Raw genomic sequence first — 26083 nt, forward strand, 5'->3', positions numbered from 1 at the left:
AAGTGTTTAGTAGGCCTACATATGTCTAAGATTGAAGTCATTCTGTGCATTCTAATTGGCACCATGGTAACCGATTATAGTGCAAATTTGATACATTCATTTTGCTGCGGCCCAGATTTCATTTTGGAAACTATTGCAACAGTAGGTGGAATGATTTGTTATGATGATGACGAATGATCTTTTCTTCCAGTGTGAAACCATCACTTCACTTTAGACACCTGTGAACTGGCTGTCTTACTACCATGTGAACCCAGAGAAAAAGTAGACACCATCAGATCACATTTTCATCAGATCTTTATTACCTGCAGTTTAAAAAAAAAAAAAAAAAAAAAAAAAAAAAAAAGTTATGAAGCAAATACAACATAGCAGGACCACTTTAGTGGTTCCCTTTCAACAGTGCATGGTCTTTCTTGTTTTCTCTAATTAGAAATTGGCCTACCTCAGCTATCCTCACATCTAAAGGCCACCTACATTAGAAAATAACAGGCAAAGTAAGGCAACATATAGCTAGCAAGAGATAAGCTATTAATAGAGCAGAAGTGGACAATGTTACATGGTAACTATCCTAAATAAATCACTTCCAAAGGCTTCAGTCAAACTGATGAATGGCGGAGAAAATGAATGGTTCATAATGGTGCAACTTGATATTTACACACTTGTAAAAACATATTTCAAGTGCTGATCTTCCACATTGCTTTGGCTTTCAGAACTTCAAAACTCAACACACAAGTCAATGATAATTTAACATTTAACGCGCAACTGCCTGCCCATGTGAACAGCAAACTGACCACAATTGTAGGTTTACAATCTTAATCGAGGCAGTCATTAACGAATTAGAGATGAAATGAAATGGTCTCTACTTCAGTTCAAGCTTGATGATGTGATGTTCAACTCAAAATCATGTGTGCAAAGAAAATATATCGCAAGAAATTACGAGGCTGATGACTGAAAGGAACTTCAGGATGAAAACACTAGTAGAAACATTCACAAACAAAAGCGAGGTGGATGTGTTTTCGTGAGTGCCTGTGTTGCCTTTCACAGTACAACGGAACTATTGTCCTACCAAGTCTTAACAACTCCTACGACAAGTGACAAGTCTACAGCGATTTGCGCTGGCGCTTCATGAAGGACATGGAGTAATCCCCTGGAGGTGTGCTCTTCTGACGCTTCATCTGCACCTGCGACTGGGCGGTGAGCTGCAGCTTGATGGCGCTGGAGTTCACCTTGGCCGCACACAGCAGCTCCTTCATGCCCTTCATCTTTTCACTCTGAAAGACCACGACCGGGCCTGCCGAGGGGGAGGGATGCTGCTGGGACGGGGGCGAAGACGACGGGTCTGGGCTCGGCGACTTTCCTTCGGCGTCTCCGGCCCGCAAGCCCTGGGAGGAGCGTCTGCGGCCCCCGACCTCTCCCACCTTCTTGGGCTGGGCTGCTGGCTGGGTGGGAGGGGAGGTGGAGGCCAGTGGAGCAGGAGCAGGAAGGGAGCTCTGCTCCTCCAGCTTGGACTCCCTCCTTGGGCCTCGTCTGCGGCCCTCCCGTGGGTCATCACTGGACTGGTCATCATCATCCTGGGACTCTACCTCCTTGGTGATGATCGACACCTTTTGACGCACCTTTTGACAATAGAGATATATTATATAGGATGACCAATATAAGTATGGAAAGCACAGTCTTCTTTTCACTAAAACATTTTTACTTTCCATAATGAGAACGATCTAGTCAATGTCCCTGATCAGTTTTTGTGGTGGTAGGACTAAAAATTGACTTTCATATGTAACAGAAAGGGATGTTCCAAATTCTGTGTTGAAATATGTATGCTGGTTAACTTGGGCCACTTCCATGCAGCCCGTCTGTGCTGTATAACAGCAGAAAATGACCTGAAGGAAGTTTTGTTTAATTTGTTGAATTTGAAAAAGCCAGTCTTCCAATAAGATATAAGAAACTCTCTTAAGTGTGTATTTACTTCATTTTAGCTCCACTTCACTGACTAGAACCATTTAGGATTAATTTCAAATTGTATTTCTCACCTTTAGGACACGTTTTGTGCTAGCACCTAATTACATCTCAGATTTTAACCCCTTTAATCCAGTCGGTCCAGGCTGAAGACTGAGATACTCTGAAACTAGCTCTAAGTCAATGGCCTTTAAAACTATTTTCAACCGTATCATGCATGAATTATTAATCATAGTCATGTTTTCTTATGTTTTTATTACTTATATTTTATAAGTCATGTAAACGCTTTTTTTGGAGTATTTTTTTATTTTTGAGAAGTTACACATTTGTCCGCTGTGGGGGACATGATGCATTACACAGTCAAATACTGGAGAAGTGGATTACCCTGGAATTACACGTTGGAATAAGGCTTGAGTAAAGTGAAGTGTAACCTAAGTGATGTTTTTACATGCTGAAAGAGGAATTTGCTTAGCATATCCAAGTGAAATCTATATCACTATTTTATGACCCACATTCATTGCAAAAATAATACACTGTGTAGCTGAATGCATATAAATAAACCCATTAATGCATGATGTCACCAAAGTGGACAGATGAATTTTCAGCCACAGAAAAACTACAATGAATGTGTTCACAAAATCTGGATAAACCTGTGTCTTTCAGTTTATTTAGTGGATTTATTTCTCCTGGATAAAAGGATTTAACAGATATTCCCATGGTACCAAGGTGTATCCCCCCTTCTCTCTGCAATTTTGAATTTATGATGTCAAAGGTAAGATACAAAAACAATAATCAATGTAGGAATGTAGGCCAGCATGCTGGACATGCTAACACAAAGCAGACGGTAAACAGGGCTTTTAATTATTGGCTCTCTGTAGTGGACACCATACATGAAAGGGTTACAGAGACTCTTCTCACGCTGGCTATTATTTGTGCAGTAATTGGAAATTTGTTTTTTTATGGTTTGAATTAGTGTGTATTTGTCCATTTGTATTTGCTAAGTGCTCAATAAATGAGGGCTATTTGAATTATTATTCTCTTCGCATGCCTTTGATGTGATGGTTGGTTGCTGCTGTTTTGATGTTCAAAGGCAGGGCTATTCTGGGTTTCTCACCTGTGCCTCAAAGCGGCTGAGAGACTGGACCAGGTAGGTGGCCCAGCCAACATGTAGCACAGGCGTGGGACTGCCCTCCTCCCATTTACAAATGCCGTCATAGAAGCGCAGCAGGTGGGCAAAGCATTCTGGGTCCTGTAGGGCTGAGAGGGCCGCAGCTTGCTTGGGCTGGTCCTGAGAGGGGAGGGAACAGTGGAATAAGACAGTCAGGGAGAATGTGCAGGTAATGCAGCCCAGATGGAGTTTAAGACATCATTACAAATGACATTAGCGCTGATGGCTGGATTTTAATTTGTTTTTATGCTGATAAATATTTTTGAATCAAGCTAATTTGGTGCTAATGTTCAATATCTGCTAAAAAATTTGGAAACCAGAGTAGCAACCTTATCAGGTCCCTCGCCTCCCTCTCCTGCCTCCCCGGCATTTTCAGCCGCCAACGCCGTCTCTTTCAGCAGGGTGGGGATGACGTCATTGGCGATGTCAAAAAACTCCTTGTAGATCTCTTCGTCCTCACGGAAATAGTTATAGCTGTGTGTGGGGGGGTTGGAGGAGAGAGACACTGGTTACAACAAGCGCTGACAAGGCCTGATTACAACTTAATAAATTTTGATTTTAGAGGGTGTGTGTGTCTTTCCATTTAAAGGAGTTAATATTCCACCAACTATTACACAACTTCTCCTGGTCATTTCAGAGAACCAGACGCTGAATTAGCCAGTCTAACCTTGAGGTGGCCTGGAGTCAAAGGCACTATCACCTTTGTTTTACCTCTGTGCAAATCAGAGCCTGGCCATGGCTTGTACGTGCACAGACAGTTTGGAAGTGTGGGACCAACTGATTTTAGTTAAAAGCCTTGCAGCAGCATTAGAACAAGGCATGAGGGACAGTCCGGGCGCTGTGAGAAATAAACTTTGCTGCATGCACTCTAAACAGAATACACTGTTATGTATACACAACACACCAGTTCCCCTTTTCTAGATGCAGTGCAGAGGGTGAGCTGAGATTGAAGAACAATGGGGGCGACAGGAAAAGGAAGCCGATGGATGGGGAGGGAATGCGAGGATTGCCTGCGTTTTTTCCTTGTTGTCTAGCCGGTCAGTACTGGTATTTTTAGCTGTGGCTCGTCAAGAACATGAACAGTGTGTTTAAAGGGGAGTGAGTCGGCCAACTGTCCCCATGAGGAGGAAAAGCCAAGGATGGAGAGCTGAAAGACGCTTCCTGGCTGAGCCTGAGGCAAACCACACCCTCTGCTGCAAACTGGCGCTGTGCTTTACTACGCTGGTAATGTGACTGTAGTGAGCTGTATGAGAGGAAACTCTATAAAATTACTGTGGACAGTTCGAGTCAGAGCTAAAATGCAAGCATCATGTATCATGGTATGTCATACAGTTTAGGGTAGCAAAGAAAAGAAGCCTGATAACTGCAGTTGGTGGTGGTGCTGCTGCTTCTTTGACAGCTCAGTGATGACATGGGTCAGGAGCTTTGCTTTCACTGCCATCTTGTGGTAAAGCAGTGACACAACAACTGAAGCTGATGGGGTTACTTTATCAGAATGTAACAAGTTGGACAAGTTTGCTGTCAATTCAACAAATTAAGGAAGGATTTTGTGACACAATCAATGACACACACAACAAATGAATATCATGAATATAATGAGAATGTTATGTAACATGAATTAACCAACTCTACTGAAAATAGTATGGCAAAAATATGACAAATCCTAATCGTTGCCCTGTGTGCAGCTCATTTTTTTTTTTCCAATCCACACGTAACCTTGCCATTATATTCAAGTCAATGTAAATGTAAGTTGCCAGCAGTGTTACCATGATACAAGACTGCGATTGATAAGATCAATAAGTCAGCAGAGGTCCATCTGACTGGTGGATGCTCAATTTTGTGGGCTGAGAAAAGTTGGCCAAAAATCAGATCTCCAAACTTCCTTGTTTCCCCAGAGATGTGATTGTTTCTTTGGAGAAAGGTTACATCTATCATCAACAATAATCTCTGAAGTAGTTTTGTTAATTTCCTTTTTACATCAGTCAGTATGTAACCTCAGTGTGAACAAGCAGTCAATGTTAACTCACTCCTGCATGACCTGAGCTGCTTCTGCCCAGGACCTCAGTGCCTCCCGGACGTTCCTGTGTCTGTAATGAAAGCCAGCCAGGTACATGAAGGGGTAGATGTGCTCGTTGTTGTAGTACTTCTGAGCAGAACTCACAGCCTGGGAAGAACCGAGAAACACAGAGGAAAAAATTAACGCCACCTGACAACTTAGAAAAATCTGAAACAGGGGACTTGGTAAAATCAGAAGAAGCAGACAAGTCGATGACATCTTGATAAGATATAGGCCCCACATTTGCTTTATGTTTTTAGCTATTTGGCAGTTCCCTGTGGTCTCTGGGAGTTGATGGTAAAGGAAATGTGTGAGTAGGGGTGGTTATTCATCTTGTGCCTGTCAAAACCTGTGAGTGTTGTGTGATGTGACTGAGGGCTTCACATGAAATCAAGATACTGTGGAAAAATGGGAAGAATTTCAATTTCACATGTTTCATTTCTTGACTATTAGATACAATGGTATTGTCTGCTTTCCAGAAGTAATATATATGTCATATAATGTATAATATATTTCCTTGTAAAATATACTGAAGTATATTTTTTTAAAAAATCCTACATATCATACTTGTCACTGCCACAAAGAAGTTGAACCGTGAAGGTTTTTTCACAGCTGACAACTCACATTTGCAGTAAATCAAATATAACATGCAGTACGCACATCATAACTTGGTGTATAATGTTGTGCAGACTTACTTTGAGGTGGATTTTGAGGGGGCTTTCCTTGCCTGGGATGGGATCCTGGTCCTCGAGGTCTGCCAGGGTGCCCATGGCCATTGGATATCTGGGACACAATACAAGACAGAAGAAGGCTTAGGACTCTGGCAAACACACAAACACTTTGCAGTGGACAGATGGCGTGTAACAAAAGGACTGTGTGGAGGAAAGAGTCAAATGTCAAACGAGGACATCAACAAAGCAAATTTTATCATGCATATCCCATGCCTCGTCAAACACACCAACAAAATCCCTCACCTGTCTAGGTCTCCTCGTTCATAGAGCAGCCACAGCAGCCTCTGTTTACCATGAACAAAAAGAGAAAAGAGAATGAGAAGAAATAAATCAAATAAGAAAAACAACATCTAACATAGTAGTATTATGAGGTGCGTAGTAAACCCAATAAAATATACTATATAATATATAACTGAATGAATGTATGTACAACATGCAAATATACCAAAATTGCAATATAACAAATAAGAAAACATGTGGACTATGAAGCCAATAAATACATGAAATTAAAGCCGCAATACATGATGTGTAACATGCATACTGTTTATCGTATTTATTGAGCTTTATTCATTGTTTCTGTAAAGAGGTTGAGAAATAAGCCGTCACACTGTACTGAATGCTATGTGATGAGTGAGAAGCACTGACCTGTTGCAGCTGCAGCAGCTCAGAGCTGTCAGTGTGCAGGTCCAGTGAGGGGTTGATGGCACAAACCATGAAGGCCACCTCCATGTTTCTGTTACATTTCATGTAGGAGCCCTTCAGGTACAACCAGCTCTGAGGGAAACACCAGCACACACAGATTAGAAGAGGTAAATGGGTAATCACTGGGGTTGGGGTGGGGTAGTGCGGAGGGGTGACACAGCGCATAGTGATACTGTGACACTGTTCCATGACTGTTTGTGCACTGATTCTCTCCTCCATCTACTTAGTTTTGTTCTGTGTTAATTCTCCTTCCACATTAACATATAAAAAGATTACATTAATGCAGCCTCTCAGAGTGCAGATAGGGCTTGGGAGTTTGCACACTGCTGAAATGAGATGTGTAGCTTTAAAGTAACTGCACTTCTCATGCAGCCTGTCATTAAGATAAGACTTTGGGTTGTGAGCTGTTAAGGATACAACAAGGATACAAGGATGTTTAATGGTCATTATACAACAGGTTGTATAATGAAATTAAAGTGTGGTTCCCTCTTGATTGATTAATTGATTGTATGAAAAAATAAAAATTATTAAACATGGAGGAGTTCAGATGGTGCATTATGTAGTCTCACAGCCTGAGGGAAGAAGCTGCTCTGTAGTCTGGTAAGGCCATTTGATTTACAGTCAAAACAACAGACATTCAGTAAAAAAAAAAAAACAAAAAGCACCCTGACATCAGTCCTTTAACAATATGTATTTTAGTGCAAAATAAAACCGTTCCTGCGAAAGAAAAAGGTCTTTTGGTAGAAATGTTGAAATGCTGTTATTTTTGAAGCTCTGTGGCACCTGCAATTTCAAACATGGCCTTGGCTAGGCAATCTAAATGCCATTCTGTTACATTAGGCATAACCTACTACACTGTTGAACTAACTGTCTATTATTACTGATGCATGTGTTCCTGTTATTGTTTTGTAACTTGCCAATATGAGGTACCATGTGTGGTAACTAAACCAACAGTTTGATCAGTACTCACTGGCTGATCAACATTAAAAAGAACCTAAATACTGGTATTGGTGCATCTTTTGTAATTTTGGTCAGCATTTCATATTTTGAATGTCTGACGGCTTCTTTGAATGTCGACACAGCATTTCTTAGGCGTTTATAGTTTCAGGCAGATGAATATATGCCTCACCCTCTCGCTGACTCCTGCAGTAACTGTTTGTCCTCGACGGTCCTCGTTGCCTTTGCCGTGCCAGGTGACCTCGGCTGTTTCCTCACCATTTTTTCCAAAGATCACCCATGCATGGTCCTCGGACAGGGCCAGGTGGACGTCCTTCAGACCCAGGACCTGGCAGGCAGCCACCACTGCAAACGCCACCCCAGAGCTGTCCAATTTTGTCCCTGATCCCAATTTAACAAGTAAGAACAGGAATACATTTTATCATAAGTATCGTAAACACAGGTTGGTGATATTATCAAATGTACCTCACTGCAAAATAAATGACTGAATGAATAAATAAACTGCCGACTTAATCAACATGTCAGTGTAGTTGTTTAGTGTCCAATGATGGTCTAAAGGCTGTTTCAGGGGATTTTCAACCCTGACAAGAATAAAATTCTGGAAAAGATATTAAGTTATAGCATTTTTGGTACAATTTAAAGATATTAAACATCAATCTGCAGCACTGGTTATCAGAAGCTTCACTCCCAAAATATCTGTAGTCTATCTGCCACTTCATGCACCTTATAATCATACCAACCACTATCACCATACCAAACGTCATGTCCTCACCCATTTATAATATACTGGTATTTGTGATGCCGTACCAGTGATGAGGCTGAAGAGAGACTGGATGTGGGCGCGGTCCTTGAAGTAAGAGCGGCTCAGGCTGTTCCAGATGACATCTGACACTTTCTTCACAAGTTCCCTACTGGACCCTCCAGCAGTCCGCCGGTACTGGGACAGATCCACTGCACCACGGATCTGGGCCGTGAAGCGCTCATGCAGTGCAGAGATCATTCCCAGCTCCACTGTAGGGAAGCACGAGTTGGGACAGTCTGGCTCAAGTGGCTCAAACCTGACCCCGGGAACGTTTATGGGGATGACCCGATTCACAGCCAGGAAATGCTCAACAAATCCCAAGACAAGGGAAAGAAGTGCCAGGTCTGGTTCGGGTTTTCGGAGCTCAGCATCAAACAACTGGACCACTCCTTCGATCCCCCGCAGGGGGAAGTGCTTCTTCTGGGCCGAATGCAGCCCCATGTTGTCCACTGTCACTCAAAAGACTGATGTACGGGTGTGCTCCTCACCTGCAGTACTGAATCAGAATCCAAATCAGAATGAGAAATACTTTACTGATCCCTGAGGGGAAATTCAGTTGCAGTTGCTCAAAAGAAAAATTACATTATAACAAAAAGAAAAAGAAATAGGAGATATAGAAACAGGTGCCTTATGAATTTGTTTTAAAAAAATATATACATGTGAATTATGTATATATCTGCATTAGTGCTATTTGTGCATTAATCACAGTTGTAAAAAAAAGTATGGTCATTGTGTCTGAATATGTGCATTAATCATACAATAATAAATACATATATAAGAAACTGATCATATGTTAAAAAATAAAAGTCCACCGAATATACACCATATCTACACAGGGATACTGCACTGTTGAATTGTTAAGTCTTACAGGTATAAATTATTGCACACTAAAATGGTTAAATAGACAGTTCAATTGTGTTAAGCAGTCCATAATATGACCAACCGTTTGTAAAAACAGAATGCCTGACATCTAATTCAAAAACATGGCAAGTGAGTCGGCTTTTGCTTTTAAACAAATGTTTAAAAAAAAAAAAAAAAAAAACTTTTTAAAACATGATAAAAATCTTAGGACCCTTTCTGAATGGTTATTTTTCACTGATAAATGTCAACATATTGAACCCAGAAAACCTGATATCTTAATAATTTACTATTTACAGCTCGCTTGTCTGATATTTCTGTATGTTTTACTACCAAAACTCACCACTGTGCCAAGAAGAAATAAATAAATAATAGCTGCCTGATATATTAATTCGTGTACGCCGAATTTACAAGGAGATACTAAGGACTCATACTAGATGGTACATCATGCTCGGCCTAGTGCGTGGTTCTGAGGATACATCAGATAACACATTGTCAGATTTTGGAATAGTTTGTCATACCTGATGTCCGTAACAGGGCGAACACACATTTAGTTAAACTGTCACTAAAATCGGTGTGATTTCCTGACGTGGGCTGGCTCATGTTGGAGAGCGTCCAGATGAGGTCCGTGTGAAACCTTGAGCCGCGGCCAGGCTGCCCGCCGTGTTGTGTAATGTTACTTATAGCGGCAGCGCTCATATCTACTGTCTGCCGCTTAGTGGGCGGGGCACTGCTAATGCTACATACGTGGCTATAAGGCGAGCTTACATGTTATAGCCGTACAAAGTTCGCCGTAGTGGTAAAAACACATACATATACACCCCACCTGACACTTGGAGAGAGTATTTGCATTTTAGCCATAAATTTGGATGTTTCGGCCAAGTTCTGTACACACTGAAAGCATTTGTTAGGAAGCCTGGTTGGCTTGGCGTCGGCTAACTAGCTAACTTTACCGGCTAACTGGACTTGTTAAGATTGGGTTAGTGAATCAAATCATATGTTTAATTGATTGCAAGTCAAAGTCGTGATATTTAAAGTTGGTCTAACTCAAGAATAGGTAGAAAATGAAGCATGGACAGTGACAAAGTAGCCAGCCGGACTGAGGGATGTAAGGGATAGCTAACACGCTGCTAGTTAGCATGTTGGGTAACGTTAGCTAACGTACTTTTACATAACCTTAACCCGTCCAGCTAGGCAAAATTATGCTGGTGGAGATGAGCTAGTTAATTATTAATCGGTGATAGCTCGTTCTAAGTTGTGAACGACACAAACTCTGACTAGTATGTTAGGTATTACATACCGGTTTTCTCACAGCCGTAGCCACATGTTTTTGTTTGTGTCCGCTTCTTTTGCCGCGCAGTTCAGACAGCTCGAAAAGCAGTTGGAGCGCGAATAGTGCATAAATTTGCGCAGTAGACCAGATTTCATAACAATGCGTCGGCCATGCTTGTAAGCCATTGGACCAGCGGTTATAACTTTGAGATCTAAACACGGCGCTTCCGAGTTTCTCAAATGCATTTCGGGAAATGAAGTTCAGCAGGGTTTTTTTTTGCCAGACGCTGCCAGCAGAGGGCAGCATGGTAGCGCGACATGATTCTCTGTTATAAACCTGAACAAAGGTAAACATTGCATAATAGAAAAATATGACACTGTAAAATACATTTATTAAAATAAATATATAATATAATATAATATAATATAATATAATATAATATAATATAATATAAGAACCAAAAGACATTTTTAACATTGTCCGACACAACTCAATAACATTGATATACCTGTATATTCCAGTTGCAATTGTTTGCCAGCCCCCACACAAGTGTAAGACATTAAGACTTGTTAAGTATACAAAATGTAAATAGTCAAAAACAATAAACAGCTTGTACATTTAAGCTACATAGTCACCTAATTATTTGCCAAGAAAACGGATACTATGCAATAGCACAGAGCCACCAATACGCATTTCTACAGTTAACGTATTATTATTTTTTTTTTTTCCAAACCAAAATTATCATCGTCTGTCAACGTTGATATAACACAATGTTCTTTCAACGTTTTGCTATTATGCTACACTAAACAGCGATAAGGGGCATAACTGGCGCTGGCGCTGATTTTTAAAAATAAAATGGCTGTCACTTTTCTCTCCGAGTACACTCAATTCAACATGCGAACGATGCAAGAGTTGATTTCAGAAATACAAATCACCACTTTTCCAGAGTAGGTCAGGTGTCTGTGTTCAAGAATATTCCTTTAAGTAAGCCACCGTCAACCTCATGCTGCTTTCAAGTGTTATCGGAAATGTCTCAATTATGAGTCAGCCGTTACTGACTACTCGTATGCAGCCCGACAAGGTGGCAAAGATAACTCCGCGCCTTTTAGTTGATAATTTAAAAAAAACAACCAATCAAAATATACTTTTGTTGCAAAGTCTATTCAATTGTCTGTTATGACTGCTTTTTACCAAGAGCACTGCAATGCGCAGACAAGTCATGTTTACGATGTTTCAATTCAGATGTCGGAGCTTTAGAGTGGCCATTGAAGGCAGCATCTCTCCCTGATATGTGTTTTTTTTCTCCTCCATGGCCCGCCTCGTTTCTCTTGTTTCTCCCTCCATTGCTCGATTTTCTCTCAGTGCTCGGACGTTGCGTGTTAAGGTGTAGAGGCTCGCAACACTGCGTCCCACTCTTGGGGAAATTACGAGGAGAGTTAGACGAAAAACAAATTTCAAAGGACTGGACAAGAGAAAATCAAGTGTAACGACATACATTTTACCAGCGTTGTGCGGTTTGTTGAAACTATAGTTAAAAAATGGATCCAATGACCCAGTCCGCCCAGATATCGTCGTCGCAAGGTTTTGCCGATGGACAGAATTCTGCTGCGAAAGACTCCAAGTTATCTGGTAAGAAACAGCGTAATCCTTAGTTTAAAAAACCGTAAACCTTTAGCTAATATACGAGTGGTAACTGCTAAGTCTCTTTAAGGATTGATTTTCCCTTATGTCAGTCTTCCGCAGGAGGCGACAACGAAGAATTGGTCCACTTGTTCTTGCAAAAACGCTTCTCTTTTTGCAGTGTTATTGTAGCATTTTGGAATTTTATGTGGTTGCTGCAAGCCTCAAGTCTACGTCGGCCATAATTGGGAAACATTTGTGGTGGTGAACTTGCACACAGAGGTACCATGAAGACCTTGTATAGCCTTAGCCCCAATACATGTCGTTTCCTTGTATGGAAAGAATGTCACGCCGAACTCTATTGAACCATCGGTCTTGTTAATACTAAAATAGTGTTCCTTACTGACAATAATACAGTCGTTGTTGTACACGACTTGGGACCATAAACGGATAATTTGTGTGTTCTGGTAAATTCGGCCAAGAGAGGGTCAATTAAGCACCAATATAATATCAACTTTTAGAACTGGTTCACAATGTTCTACTGCGCACTACTGCATTTGGCGGAAGAATATTGTGATAATAGGAGCAAAGAAGAAAAGTTGAAATTAATCTTTTTAATAAGGGCCTCCCTGCATTGGACGCATGCCGAATCCGAGAGTAGATTATTTTTAGATAGAGAATATCTAAACTCACACTTTCCAAGGTCTGTATTTTTAGCAATAAACAAAAAAACATTAAGTTCAAAGATTTTTGAATCGACGTTGGCGTAGATGAAATTATCGAGGCTAAATGTTGCGGTGCTCTGCACTGCAGATGCATTGTTACTGGGCAACGGCCAATGAAGGGAGGACCTCTTAAAGGCGCGTTGCCCATTTTGTGTCGGTGAATTAATAATGGTAAACAATACCAGAAGAAAACCATATGCCTTAATTAGCTTCACCACCGACAGTTTTTTTCTGTGTAGACTAAATGCCAAAGTTTGTTTGTTTGTTGTATTTTTTTTTTTTTACTCTTGTTTTTAATTTTTCCAGGTTTACTGTAGTCTGTGGGAGTCCACTGTTGTCTCACAGGGCCTTATTGACAAGTTATTGTTTATTAGGGAGGGGCAGTTCGACTATCTGCGTTTGTAAAGCTACTTCATGCACATTCGGTGGTTCATTTTTTTTTAAAGCCCTAAAATGTTAATTCAGTGATTGATGATTGATCTCATCCAGGGCATCAACTCCGAATGGCAAAGTGTGGCACATTATATACCACAGTGAATCCATATTTTATCGTGTAGTTTTTATCATGATAATTGTAAGTAAAGTTCAAGCAGAAATCATTAGGAATGTATTGGGAAGCCATGTCAAAAAACAAACAAAAAAACAATGGCTATAACTTAAGGGAAAATGATGGGCAAATTTTTGTCTGAGATAGATTCCTGACATATGTCTAAAAAATGTTTTCATTGACCAAATAATGATGTCTGTTTCTATGTCTTAAAAATGGTCACATTGTGGAAATGACAACAATATTATGTTGAGCAAATACTAATGGCTGTCCCTAAGGGTAATAACTGACTGCATTTATGAGACAATTGTATATTTAAATAATTGCTTCACCTTGTCCACAGTAAAATAGTGAACATCAGCATATTTGCAGCTTTTGGCGATAAAACTATTAAATTCTGTCATTTTGCCATTGCTTGGACATTAGTGAGTTGATGTCCCGGTGCATGACGTTAGCAGCACTCTAAAGTATCTCACATTACAAGCTGTGTTACAGGCAACACAGGTCTACGTTATTATAAGCCCTTGTCAAGATTTAATTGTGCTCTATTAGAACAAAAATTTCTAAGGCATGGTCCAGAAAACGTGTGTAATTTTATGGCAGATTTGACACACACACAAAAAAAAAAAAACTAACTAACAAAAAAACAAAAAACAAAAACAAATTGCCTACATTTGTGACTGATGAATAGCCAGTGCCTTTCCTACAATACTGCTGAGTCATCTCAACAAATCAGTTGGAAGTTGTGTTGCATTGACATTATATGGTAATGATGGGATGTGACCTTCTGACTAGAAAATACCGTTCACCTCAACTTTCAGATGGTAAGTACTTCTTGGGAGCTTGTTTGGGTTTGGCAGTGGATGCCAAGTATTCTAACTGTCTGTATTCTCACCAAAAAGGAGATTATCTGTGTTTCACTGTAAAGAATTATAAGCCTATGTTTATTATGTGAAATTACAGATTTTCATCACTGAAATCAATTTGTCATCTCTATTGCCATGGCAGGACAAAACTCTTGGTTTTGATTGACATTGCAGTGTATGTTGACTTTATAAAAGATGAAGTCAAATGTATGATCGCAAAGTCAATGTGTCAAGTGTGAAAAAGCTGACCAGTATTGATCAAAGTGTACCAAAAACTTCAACCGTGGTGTTGTGACGTGTGTGTACACTTGTTAAGTCCTTGCTTTGAATTGTGAAGTCAGTCATTCCCTTGTGATGTGAATCCAGCTTTAGACAAGTCTGCAGCTTCCAGAACAATCCCTCAGCCCAAATGTTTCAGCTGTCTGACAGGTAAGAGCGGGAGGAGCAGCACTGTCACTACTAGTGGTTCATCCTTGTGTATTTTGCCATCTGCGGATGCCCAGCACGCTAGCAGATGGCCTGGCCACCTCTCCAGCTTCTTCCAGCAGCCAAGATCGACACACTTGAGCGGCAAAATCACAAGTGACACTAGTCACAAAGGAAGTGACACAATTCAAAATGAAGACCTGATTTCTGAAACTACTGAAACTAGCGCCAGAATCCGTCTTTGTAATGCTTCTTCCAGTGTCATGCTTGTGTAATGTCAACTGCAGAAACGGTCATTCTGTTGTTGCAGATAATGGTCTTACACAAGTCCTCACAGTCAAGGGAAGATGTCTAGTATATGTAAATGGTTGTGGTACACGCCCAAACAAATTAGACTCGGACGTTCAACAGTGGACCAGAAGACAGGTAAAAGTTTCCAGTGGCTATAATCAGCCCACAAATTTGTTGATCATCCACACATCAGCCAAATTTCCACGTTTTCTGCTCTTCCTTCTTGTCAGTTTGACTCTTTTTGCCTTATCCTTTTCATAAGTTTGGTTAAGTTATTTCACTTGCATTCAAATAAATTAAAATTGACCAAGAGAAATGCTCATTTTAAACACTTGGTTGACATTGGCGGTGTTGGTTCCATGAGAAAGGCTAATTATCCAAGATACACAACTGCCAGCTGCTGATATTGCTATACTACCTTTGTGAGTTTCCAGAGAACACAGACTTTTGGCATCCCTCTCTGAATTTATCTCACCCATAACCCTACCCCTGCTCTCTGAAGGTGACTGTAATCACTAAGGTGACCGAGGCAGAGATGGACACTACTGGATAGTTGTAGCACCAGGCCACAGATGGCGTGCATGGCTGAGATGCCAATAAGCCCTCCCTATGCCATCAACCCACCCTAAATGAGACTACCGGATTCTCCCAGACAGTGGCCTGAGGCGACACAGTGGCCAGACTAACTCCTGGATCATGTCTATCTCTGATAGATTTGGCATAGAAACACCCTCATTGCTGGAAATACAAGGTACGGCATGAAGGCTACGTGTCACCCTTGTCCCAGATGGATCTTCTTCTCCAGAGACAATCGCTTGCGAGATGAGGCATTGTTATGAAAAAGGCTTTCCCTGGAAATGTTCAGTAAAGTCAACTGTTCTTACATACTCAACACTGCTGTCTATGCAGTTGTATGTCCAGGTATATATTTTGTTCACACCATTGCAGTTCATTTGTAAACCCCCACCCCCACCGCCTTGCAGCACTCAAAAGCAAGTGAGGTGTTGCCTTCATATTTGTTGTTCTTTTCATTCTTCTGTCATTGGCTTGTACAACTTCTTGTCAGTGTAGTCGGTTACCAACGAAGGACTGTGCATGTGGTGGGAAAGAAACTGATATCTTAAATTTCAGCTGCTTTGTGTAGTTTTGATGTGAGCTGCCGGAGCACCATGCACCATGCTTCAGATTCCTTTTTTAAAATGCAAACTTAAGTGGCCAATTAAGTTTAATTTGATTATGAAAGAGGTTCTTCATTTAAATAGGCCAAGTGCTTTCCTCCAGCACATTTAATCAAACCATTTCATAATATGTTTTTCCATTTTGGGGGCATTTTTTCTTTTTTTTTTTCTTTTTTTTTTTTTTTTTCATAGCTCAAGTAGTGAAAGAAGGTCTGGACGTAAAACCCACATGTAAAGTGCACATGGCATGTGCCCTGTATGAGTATTTTTAACTCTATGCATTGGTGTAACTGTTCTTGTGTTCTTGTACTGGATTGGCTTACCAGTCACGTTTTTAACAGCCTCTGACAAATAAGTGAAATTAAGAGCTTGTCTTGAGGTTTATAAAGTGAAGGCGTGGTGTGTCAGAAGTTAACAGCAGTGAATCCGAGAGCAGGAATGCTGCAATGCAAGTGCTCGCCAACACCAACCTGCCCAGCTTGTCTCTGAACCGTTCATCTGAAGGGAGGCACCGCACCTCCCTTGCTTAACCGGAAAGTCTCACACATCCTCAGTCCTTTACTCACGACTGAAGACATTCCTCAGATTTTCTCTCCTGGCATTCCCAACCCGTGCAATGCAGGAGAAAAGGAGACATGAACTCAAATAATTCCCCCTTTATCCTGTTGTTCATGGAGACTGTAGGGCAGTAACTCTCCACAAAGGAATACTTTGTGTCCTCAAACCACATGAGATTCAGAAGTGAGGCAGAAATGTTATAAGGTTATTTAATTCCCGTCAAGTGGGTAAAAAATGGCTGCCCAGCTGGCATCTTGTGTAGCCAAGTAAACCATGGGAGACGTACTTGAGAACGTCATTGGAAAAACAAGAAACAGTGTTCAGTTATAATTAAATTGTCGGAAGCATTTTGATTTGCTTGGAGCAACAGTAAAATAATAAAGTGAAAAAACAAGTGCTTGTTATTGTGTAATTAGTTATAAATTGTCTATTTTTGTCGTGTCCTGCCTGCATAGAAAATGTAAGTGCATGTTAAAATACTTGTTGGTTGCTTACTGGAGTAAAGAGCATATGCATGGGGCATTAGGGATGAAAAGATAAAGTCAACCTAAGTGTTTGATGGTCTTTTAAGATGAAGTGTGTTGTAGAGCACGTAGAGTTGTTAAGTTTGGATAGATTTTTCATGTCTTTGTTTTTAATGGCAAGGTTGGTGTAGTGGGTAGGAGTTATTTTCTTCCACTCTGGGATGTTCATTCTTCTGTCCTTTTTATTTTTTCAGATTCCTTTCTTTCCTCTTCGCCTGTATCTCTCATTCAGTCTCCTCAAGGCAAGTGTATGGTTCTCTTTCGCTGCTCGCCTGCTCTCTATCTCCTCCCTCTCTTCCACTTTACCTCTCTCTCTCCCTCTGTCCTGGCTCTCGCTGGCCTGCTGCTATGATGCTCTCTTCATCCCTCTTTCTAGTGCCCCTCTCCTGCTCGTAAGACCAAATCAGTCCTGTTTAAAATGGGCTCGCAGAGACCCATCCAACGTAACAAATTACAGTCCTAACCCTGACTGCTCTTGCCCACCCCTCCCCCTAGGAGTAATGTTATCCCATCTATTTCCTTTGCTGCTGACCCTCAGTAGCTGCACTAATTGTGACTTACAGGGCAACATAGCTCCTCCCCTTTACAGCTACATGCAGCAGTTGCAATTTTAACTGGAGATGAAACATCATAGTCAGTAAGTGGCCTGCATGAAGCCAGAGATTTGAATTTCTGCTATACTCTGATAAGCAAAGGCCTAACCAAAACAAACTTTATTTATTTACTCTTGTGGTATAGTACAGCAGCTTAATTTGCCCATGCTTAGTCCTGTGGAAGTAATTGATTCTTCTTCCTGTTGATGACCTTGTATTAGAAAGCCAAATCCCTCATGTTCTAACAGAACAAAACAGGCATTATACATCTGCAGTTAGTAGTGTGCATTAATTAAGCAGCACTTGTGGTGACATGCATGATTCAAATCAAATCTGTCTTCCTTCCTGAGAACCCACTGCTGCCTGTTCTTATCCCTCCCCGGAAACTTTACAGTACCTAGAAATTAAAGGTCCGTAAAAACCCATGTCTCCACAGATGACAGCAGCCTGATCCATTTCAGTCTTTACCGCGTGGCAGCATGCATTATTTAGGTCAGCAGCACTTGCTGTAGGTTCAAGATAATCCCAAGATTGCCACCTTATTTTAAGAAAGCAGAGAGAAGTTCAAGTTCACATTGTGCGCACAAGAGCAGAAACCTAAAAATGGATCAGGTTGTTGTCCCGGGGGAGGTCCTGCCTTCCTCCAGCCTTAGTTTCTGAGCCCCCAGCCTCAGTAGCAACCGGGCCTCGGAGGATGAGTGGCACTGGAGGTATCACCCACCACCCAGCAGTCTGGGCCCACCATCGCCTGTGGCTGCTTGCTCACCTACCACTCCACTATCTGCTTATGGCTTTGTAGGCTTTGTGCATGTCTCACATCTATGCTCAAGATTAATTAGTAGGTTTTCTTTCATCTAGCTGTTTTATTTTTTTTAAGATTTATTTTCAGATTTTTGAGTTCTAATTTATTTTTCAGTTTTATAAGTCTAGCAGAGAAATAGTCAGTAACAAAGTAGAATATATATGTTCTCTGATTCGTAGATATTAAAGTATTTCAAGCACAAAGTGCAAACGTTATCACACATAAGACACAGGTTTCTGACCCATTCAACCCACTGCTAAGCAGGAGATGACATAACACAACTCCACCCTATGGAATTTGAACTCTTACTGACTCATCTGCTGTTCAGAAAAAATATCAGACTTGTGCATTGCAGTGCTTCACTAGTAACAGACACCAGGGCGTTTGACAGGAATGTTGCAGAGGAGCAATAGGCTGTCTGGAAGTTCACATCCATGAATGCCTTTGTTCTCAAACTGTGGTCATTTATATAGGATTCTTCTCTTGATGGTAAATTAAATTTAGTAGAAGAAGGCCCCATTTGTCCATTAAACTACCTTAAGTCAGCTATATTCACCGACTGAATACCAGTGCTGGTATTAACATACCTACTTCTCTGAAAAATGTCTTTTGTTAGTTCTCTACTTATTCATACATTGGAGAGACATCCGCAAAGGTGCCATTTCTGTCAATTTAGGAAAGGTTTTTGTTAAGTCATGAAGGTGTTTTTGATGCCAGTTCCCAACTTTGTACTGCAAGAAGCAGATTACATAGATCAGATGTGGAGGGCCTCTGTTGTTTCAGTTGGAAGATTGTACATGAATAGCGCCCCATTACAAAACAAGGCTGTTGACAGCTTTATCTAAACCATGTTCAAAAGGCCACACTTATGTTATAGTGAAGTGAAGTGTTCATGGTTCTAATCAAATAGTGTTGGCTCTGGTTTCCATCTGTGGTCGTCCTCTTGGAGCAGTAGTTGTTTTGGAATTTGTTTACCAGTGCAGTGCCAAAGGACTACATCGCTGTCGGCTAGATGGAAAGTCCATTCATGTGGCCTAGTTTGAACAATGCATTGTACTGTGGTGCTCGCTGCGAGGGGAGGTGGGGGTCCTGACCAAGACAAAGTGGACCAGTCAGTTGTGCAGCAGTGGCAAAGTCTGAGTTGCCTATACAGTTGCAGGAGGGGAGCAGAGGGGCAGCAGGGGTCATGGGATCATGCTGACCACACAGCAGACATTACAAGGTTCAGCAGCACTTAATAAAACAGGAAATATGAGGGACAACAATGTAGTCTTAAATGATCTTTTAGGGTGTGATCACATGTTTTTTTGTTTTTTTGTGTGTGTGTTTGTGTGTGTGTTTCTACTTTTGAACCATAGTGGAAACATTTTGGTAAGCAGTAAACCCATATGTTTTAAAGGCAGAATGAGTAGGATTTGTTGTTTGCAGTTTGTAAGCACAATATTAAAAGTTTGCCCCTCCTCCCTTGTTAAGCTAACCGCCAGCAGTGACTTTTCATTTTTTTCCTAGGATGGCAACAGTATTCATTCTATTGCCATCCTAGGAAAGATATTTCGGCACCTACCTGTCCAATAGAAAACGGGCCAACACTGCATTGCTCTTCGTCGTCCTCTCTCTCAGTGCACACCAGTGGGTGAAAGCCAACCCCAGTTTGGAACAAGCTTTGTCTGCTTGCCGTTTGGCCTCACTAGATTTCCTTTTTTTCAGCATCTGTAATTTTTGTAGCTTCCTATTGGATTTCGTGCTATCAATCTAGATCCACGAACTGTGATTGGCTGGAAGTTACAAACCCATTCCCCAAAGGCCTTTGCCCAGAAGATCCCTGAACTCAGCAAAACAAGAAAATCCAGGCAGAGGGCAGGATCTCTGCAGATACACACACCAACACACACTTCTAGTGGCTCAGCAGTGATGATTGAGAGGGATTATTTTTGTATGAGGTTATATATTATTAATATTACTATTATTATTATTATTATTATCATTATTTTTTCTTTTTAGGAAAATCCTACTCCTGCCTTTTAAAGATTTTGAGAAAAAGCAATTTCATTTTAGGTTGTGTTAGTTTAGAGAATCATGATGGACTTATTTGTGACCTCGGTTGTAATTTCCCATCTCTGGTGTTCAGACCAGTTGAGATTACATGAAGAAATATTTAAATAGGAGCATCAGTTCAGATTATAGTTTGCCCGTGGCCATTTTGTTATGGTTAACATTTGGAGTGTGAGATCTTTTGATTACCTTATACTTGAAAAAAACTATTGTGGGGTTGTTTACAGTAATTGGTCTGGATTATATTATCATCTAAAGAACTACACTACAGTTTTCCTCAGAATAGAATTAAACTATTTTTCAGGTGTTCTGGTGAGATTATTTGGTGTTCCCTGAGTAATGCCATTGTGTCACGTGGCCAAACGAGCTAAACTGCATAAGTAAATATTGAGGTTTGAACCATGCTTCAGTTTCATGCCTCAGTTTCAAACCATGCCAACCTACAAACGTGCTCTGGTGAATGAGAAACACTACTAAATATTTTATCAACCCTGTGGAATAATGGACCTCATAGAGAGTTTGAAAAGACAGCTGCACAGTCTACCGCTTAGAGTATTTGCTTTAAGTTAAAAGTGAAACCCTGGTCACCCATATGTGGAGTTGAGCTTGCAGAGGTTGTGCTGGACAGCTGATGTTCACCTCCCAATATAGCTGCCAATTCCCTGTCATGATGACTTGATGCTGGATGTTAAAAGTGACATAGGAGACCGGTTGGTGCTGAAAGGGATCATGTGATTGTTGGAACAGTTGCTCGGAACATCTTGTGGACTCTGGCCCCCAGGATACCCGAGGGGGGGAGGGCAAGACCCTGCCATCATAGTGACTCTAAATTTCACCTCAGCTGTGGTTGTAAGGAAATAGTAGTGGGTTAACACATCTAATGATCTGCTGGTACACAGGGACCCCATAGCTTATCAAGAACAGTAGAGCTCTTGTGTGTTTTGCAGATTTTGATGCCTGTCATAAAATTGTTTTTATGTTATGATAGGTTACTAGCAAGCCCTAACTGGGTAATATTAATTGAAAATAAAAGAAAACCCAAAGAACAAAATAATTCTTCAGGTGTTGTGTCTGAGATTTTTATTCCTGTAATCTTTAAAACTGGTATATTCCATTATTGTTTAACAGAAACACATTGGTAGGGAAACAAAGAAGCACAGAAATTGGATTGGCTGTTGGCTGTTGAGAAGCTTGTTGACTGTCCACACATTGACAAAATTCCCTTGTACGCTCAGCTGTGTGGGCAATGAATGGACTTTGGTGACTTGTTGATCATGTTGTTCACAGTGTGAACTCACAGTTTGTAGTCTTTCTGAGCTTCAGTCAGATTTTCTTTTGTATAACAGCAAGGAACCAAATCTCATTGCAGCAAATTGGTATTCAGTTCTCCCCTTAATGCATTATGAGAAGTCCCTTAAATCAATTTTATTTAATTTCCCTGTTGTGTCTGACATTTTTGGTCCAGGGTTGTTCAGTGCTTTTGTCCCACAGATGGGCCATTTGGCTCCTACAGGATATCGGAATACAGGATATTGAATTTATGCTAAACCAATTAATTAATTATTGTCCTAAACTGCTAAGATTAAAGACAGTGTTGGCATATCTATTTTTCATTATTAATGTTACATGACTATAAGCTCCAGTTACCTAATTGGATCATTAAATGGGTTATAATAAAAAAGAAATGTTTTTAATATGCTAAATATAGACTTTATCTTAACTGTTGCCCTTAATAAGGCCTTGAATGCAGGGAGTGTTTATCCATTCTGTCCTTCACTGTCACTGAAGGACAGAAACACTGCCTTATTTTTTGAGAATTTTTATCTCATCACTCCTTAGTCAACTGAAGTTTCCATCATTCACTAGTGTTCTCTGTTGCAGGTATCTTTATATGAAAGGACCACTAGCAGCTTTCATTAAAGTATTGCTAACACAGAGAGCTTATTGTAGTCAGAGTGGCAGGATCCCGTTTTAACCACTTCAGTGGGTGGTTTTACTAGGTTTTTTTGTTGGAATGACTTGAGATTGACGATAGCATCAGTGAACACTGCTTTAGGAAAGATGAAGAAGTAGTAATGCTCTACATTATATATGCAAATGCACCATTAAAATCGGTTTTGCACACAGTTTCACTTAATAATATTTTTAAAATATCAGGTGTGGAATAAATCTGTGACCTTTGGCCACTGATAAAGATTCTAAGAATAAGAGAACTGAACCTAGTTTCACCAAGTTGTGGCAACATCGACGTGCAGCTCTGCTTTTCTAAGATACTTGATTTGATGGTGTGGTCGTAGGTTTTAGAAATTGGAATTTGGAAATTGAAACTCTGAGATGATCTTCAAGTATGGAAAATTGCTAAACTCCTTTTTTTCGCCATGCAGATGTGCAGCAAGTCTAAGACCTGCTTTACAAACACTTATCAGCCTATGAATCTTTTTTGTTTGTTTGTTTGTTTGGAGCTACGTCATTTTGATCATACAAGTCATTCTTCATGTTGCCATATTGAGTGCTGCTCAATGGCAACTTTCTGTAGTGGTTAAGAGCAGCATGCAAAACTAAGATCCCATTCATTAGAAGCAAGTATTACCGTCCCATGATACCATGCATGACTGCTTGGGCTGCAACATCAAGGCCTAGCTGAATAATAATAGAAGTGCATGGAAGTTGAGTGTTTGTGATTTATATGCCCCCCTCCTCCTTTTTCCTCTTCGTTGCTATCCTTCCTGCATGGCAATGCAGACAAAAGGGTGGTCCTGGGCTCCGACAAGCCCTCTGAAGTTGTGGCCACATCCCTTCGCTTTCCCTCTCAACCTGGCTCATTCTCACCTGGTAAATATGGGAGCATGGCAGGGCCACCAGATGGACAACCAGACTCACCTATCAAGACATCTCCTGTGTCAGAACGCATAAAAGCACTTGAAGCTCTTGCAGCCAAAAAGAAGGAACCTGATTTTAGGAGCGATGGAGGTTTCCCTCACTTCAGAGAGCGCCACTATGAGAAGTCTCCTACTGAGACAGTCACCTCAACCTCCCAGAAGAAAGGAAGTTCCACTGACCAGGAGTCACCAGAATCCCCCTTTGAAGTACTTGGAGATTTAAGACAAGTGAATGAGTTTGAGGACACAGCAGACTGGATGAGGGCTCATTTGCCACCAGCTCCAGACTTTGGTGCTGTAGATTTAAATAAAGGCTCCCCGACTGCAGAAAAGAATGTCACATCAAAGGAGGTGAAAGAGACAGATATAGTTATACCTGATGTTCCTGCAGCTTTTGCCAGTGTCCCTGATGCTTTCATGGATTCTCCTGTTGAAGCTTCAAAACCGAACGATAAGTTCAATGAGCCACCCAAACAACCTAGCGTTGAGGAGGAGTCTGAGTTTGACCTCAGCTTTTTGCCAACAGCATACATGTGGGACCAACAAGAGAAATCTGCTACGCAGCCTCCATCAAATCTTAACTCGGTGCCTCCTGCCACTCCTGCACCTCCTGCAGGATTTGGTTCCCCATCTCCTCCTCTTTCCCCACCGGCTGAAATTGATGCTAAACAGAACATTTTGGATACCAAGAAGACCACATGGGTTGGGGATCTGGAACACCCAGAGACAAGTGAAGCGGACAGCTCAGGAGAATCAGATGATACTGTCATTGAGGATGGATCCTCTGTTCCTCCTCCCTCCCTCCCACCCTCTTCTGCTCCTGAACCTTTAAATGATCCTACCACTACAGCTGCCCCCTCCGTTCCCACTGAAGAACAAGAGACTCCACCAACAAAACCAGAGAAGAAGCTAATGCAGGTCCCAACAATCAATGTTATTGAGACAGATGAACCTAATTATAGTGAAGAGGAGATGGAAATGGAGCTTGAGACTGAGGAAGATGAGGGCTATGAGGTTGTAAAAGACCCAATCAAAGAAGCACCCGAAATTCCTGAATCAGAGCAAGAGGTGACTAAAACCGAACCACCAAAGACACGCCCCTTACAAACTGAATTCATGGAAGGCTACTCTCCTCCATCCTCACCTGTGGACTCTGATGCTGAATACTCCCCAAAACACAAAATACTTAAATCCGATCCTGAAACAGTCCAGCAGGAATCTGCATCAAAAATCGATGGACTACCAAATACTACTTTAATGGACTCAAACTCCAGTTCTTCCCAAGCGCAACCTGAGAAATTGCAGACCACTGCCAATGAGTCTAAACCATCTGTCACAATTGAAGAAGTAGACTTCCCAGACAATGATGACGAGTGGTCAGACGAAGCACAAGATATCCTGGTCAAACCGGAAAAGACTGATGTTGCTGCTCAGGATTTGGCTAATCAAACCCCATCCAAAGTGGATGAAAAAATCAAAATGGATGAGAAACAGAGCTATACTGAAACAGCCTCACTTTGTAAATCCAGCTTTATGCAGGATGACATATATGACAGACAGTCTTTTGATTATGATGAGGATTATATACCCCCTGCCTTAGATGACATGCTGGACCAGAAAGACTTAAACCGTGCTAAAGAGCCCACTCTTTCTGATCCATCTCAGATCCATATTGAAACACTGACTGCGAACACCACACAAAATAATGCAAATCTGGATGACATCACTTCATTGGATGATGAACCTTTTCCCAAGTCAGGCGGAGATCAGCTTTCTTATCGAGAATACCCCAAAGACTCATATTCCTCTTTCCAAAGTGAGTCACCAGGCAACATAATGGAACCAGTTGATAAGAAAGTGAACAATGACATCATTACAGATAATATGGCAAAAAGCAAGTCTCCCCTACTGCAAGGAAATGACTCAAAGACCCCAAAAGACACCAAAGCAGGCCACCATACACCTGACACAACAAGCGACCCAGAAAGCATTGAGCCTGACTGTTCAGTTTCCGGAGCTACAGATAGCTTTGTGGAGTTTATGAGGGAGTGCCTGAAGTCAAGGCAGGATGAGGAACCTGATGATGCTCTTCAGCGTTGTACTACTAAAGATGAGCTCCCCAAAACCGGTGCGCCTCCTTCCCAGTCCCCTCCAACCATGGTGATGGATCTTGAGCAAGAACAGCTTACCATCAGTGCTCTGAAAGAACTGGGCAGTAGCCAGGAGGAGGAGGAGGAGGAGTCAGTCCAGCCTGGTATGAAGGCTGCTGACCAGGACAAAGCTGACACCAATGCTGCATCTATACAACAGTCTTCCTTTACCTCAGCTCCCAACCTCCTATCTTCTCAAAGCAACCCTACTTCTGACAGCACGTATTCCAAAGAGGTAGAAGCCATTGACGAGTGGGTGGCTGAAGCCTATCATCTTGCTGAGCATGTCTTGACAGCAATACTAACCCACTTATCAGGTAATATCTCCTCCTGTTGGGCTCTAGGCTCGCTAACCTCTCATGCACGCACCTC

The 26083-nt window shown here is 41.3% G+C and overlaps 2 protein-coding genes across 6 annotated transcripts in view; one reads left to right on the forward strand and one right to left on the reverse strand.

Moving 5' to 3' along the window:
* Positions 1–276: 276 nt before the first annotated feature.
* Positions 277–10709, reverse strand: men1 (multiple endocrine neoplasia I). 2 transcript variants are annotated; one of them, XM_030076626.1, is made up of 10 exons: positions 10528–10709; positions 8375–8865; positions 7740–7948; positions 6554–6682; positions 6152–6192; positions 5873–5960; positions 5149–5285; positions 3451–3595; positions 3068–3241; positions 1098–1613 (listed from the first exon to the last, which is right to left on the reverse strand). In XM_030076626.1, exons 2-10 carry the CDS (start codon positions 8808–8810, stop codon positions 1098–1100), a joined length of 1875 nt encoding a protein of 624 aa, XP_029932486.1. In that variant the 5' UTR covers positions 8811–8865; positions 10528–10709. The 2 variants fall into 2 exon arrangements, with proteins under 2 accessions (XP_029932488.1, XP_029932486.1); XM_030076628.1 differs by lacking the exon at positions 10528–10709 and having other exon boundaries at positions 277–1613; positions 8375–8810.
* A 1067-nt stretch (positions 10710–11776) lies between these two features.
* Positions 11777–26083, forward strand: part of rtn3 (reticulon 3) — a 31154-nt gene continuing 16847 nt past the window's right edge. Inside the window, exons 1-4 of one of the 4 annotated variants that reach the window (XM_030075650.1) lie at positions 11777–12129; positions 17430–17477; positions 23425–25805; positions 25836–26028. In XM_030075650.1, coding sequence (XP_029931510.1) covers positions 12039–12129; positions 17430–17477; positions 23425–25805; positions 25836–26028 — 2713 coding nt within the window. In that variant the 5' untranslated portion in view covers positions 11777–12038. Of the gene's footprint in view, positions 12130–17429; positions 17478–23424; positions 26029–26083 lie in introns of all 4 variants that reach the window. The other 3 variants (XM_030075651.1, XM_030075648.1, XM_030075649.1) reach the window with 3 other exon arrangements.

This window comes from Myripristis murdjan, chromosome 18 (genome assembly GCF_902150065.1).
Source record: "Myripristis murdjan chromosome 18, fMyrMur1.1, whole genome shotgun sequence".
NCBI classification, from domain to species: domain Eukaryota; kingdom Metazoa; phylum Chordata; class Actinopteri; order Holocentriformes; family Holocentridae; genus Myripristis; species Myripristis murdjan.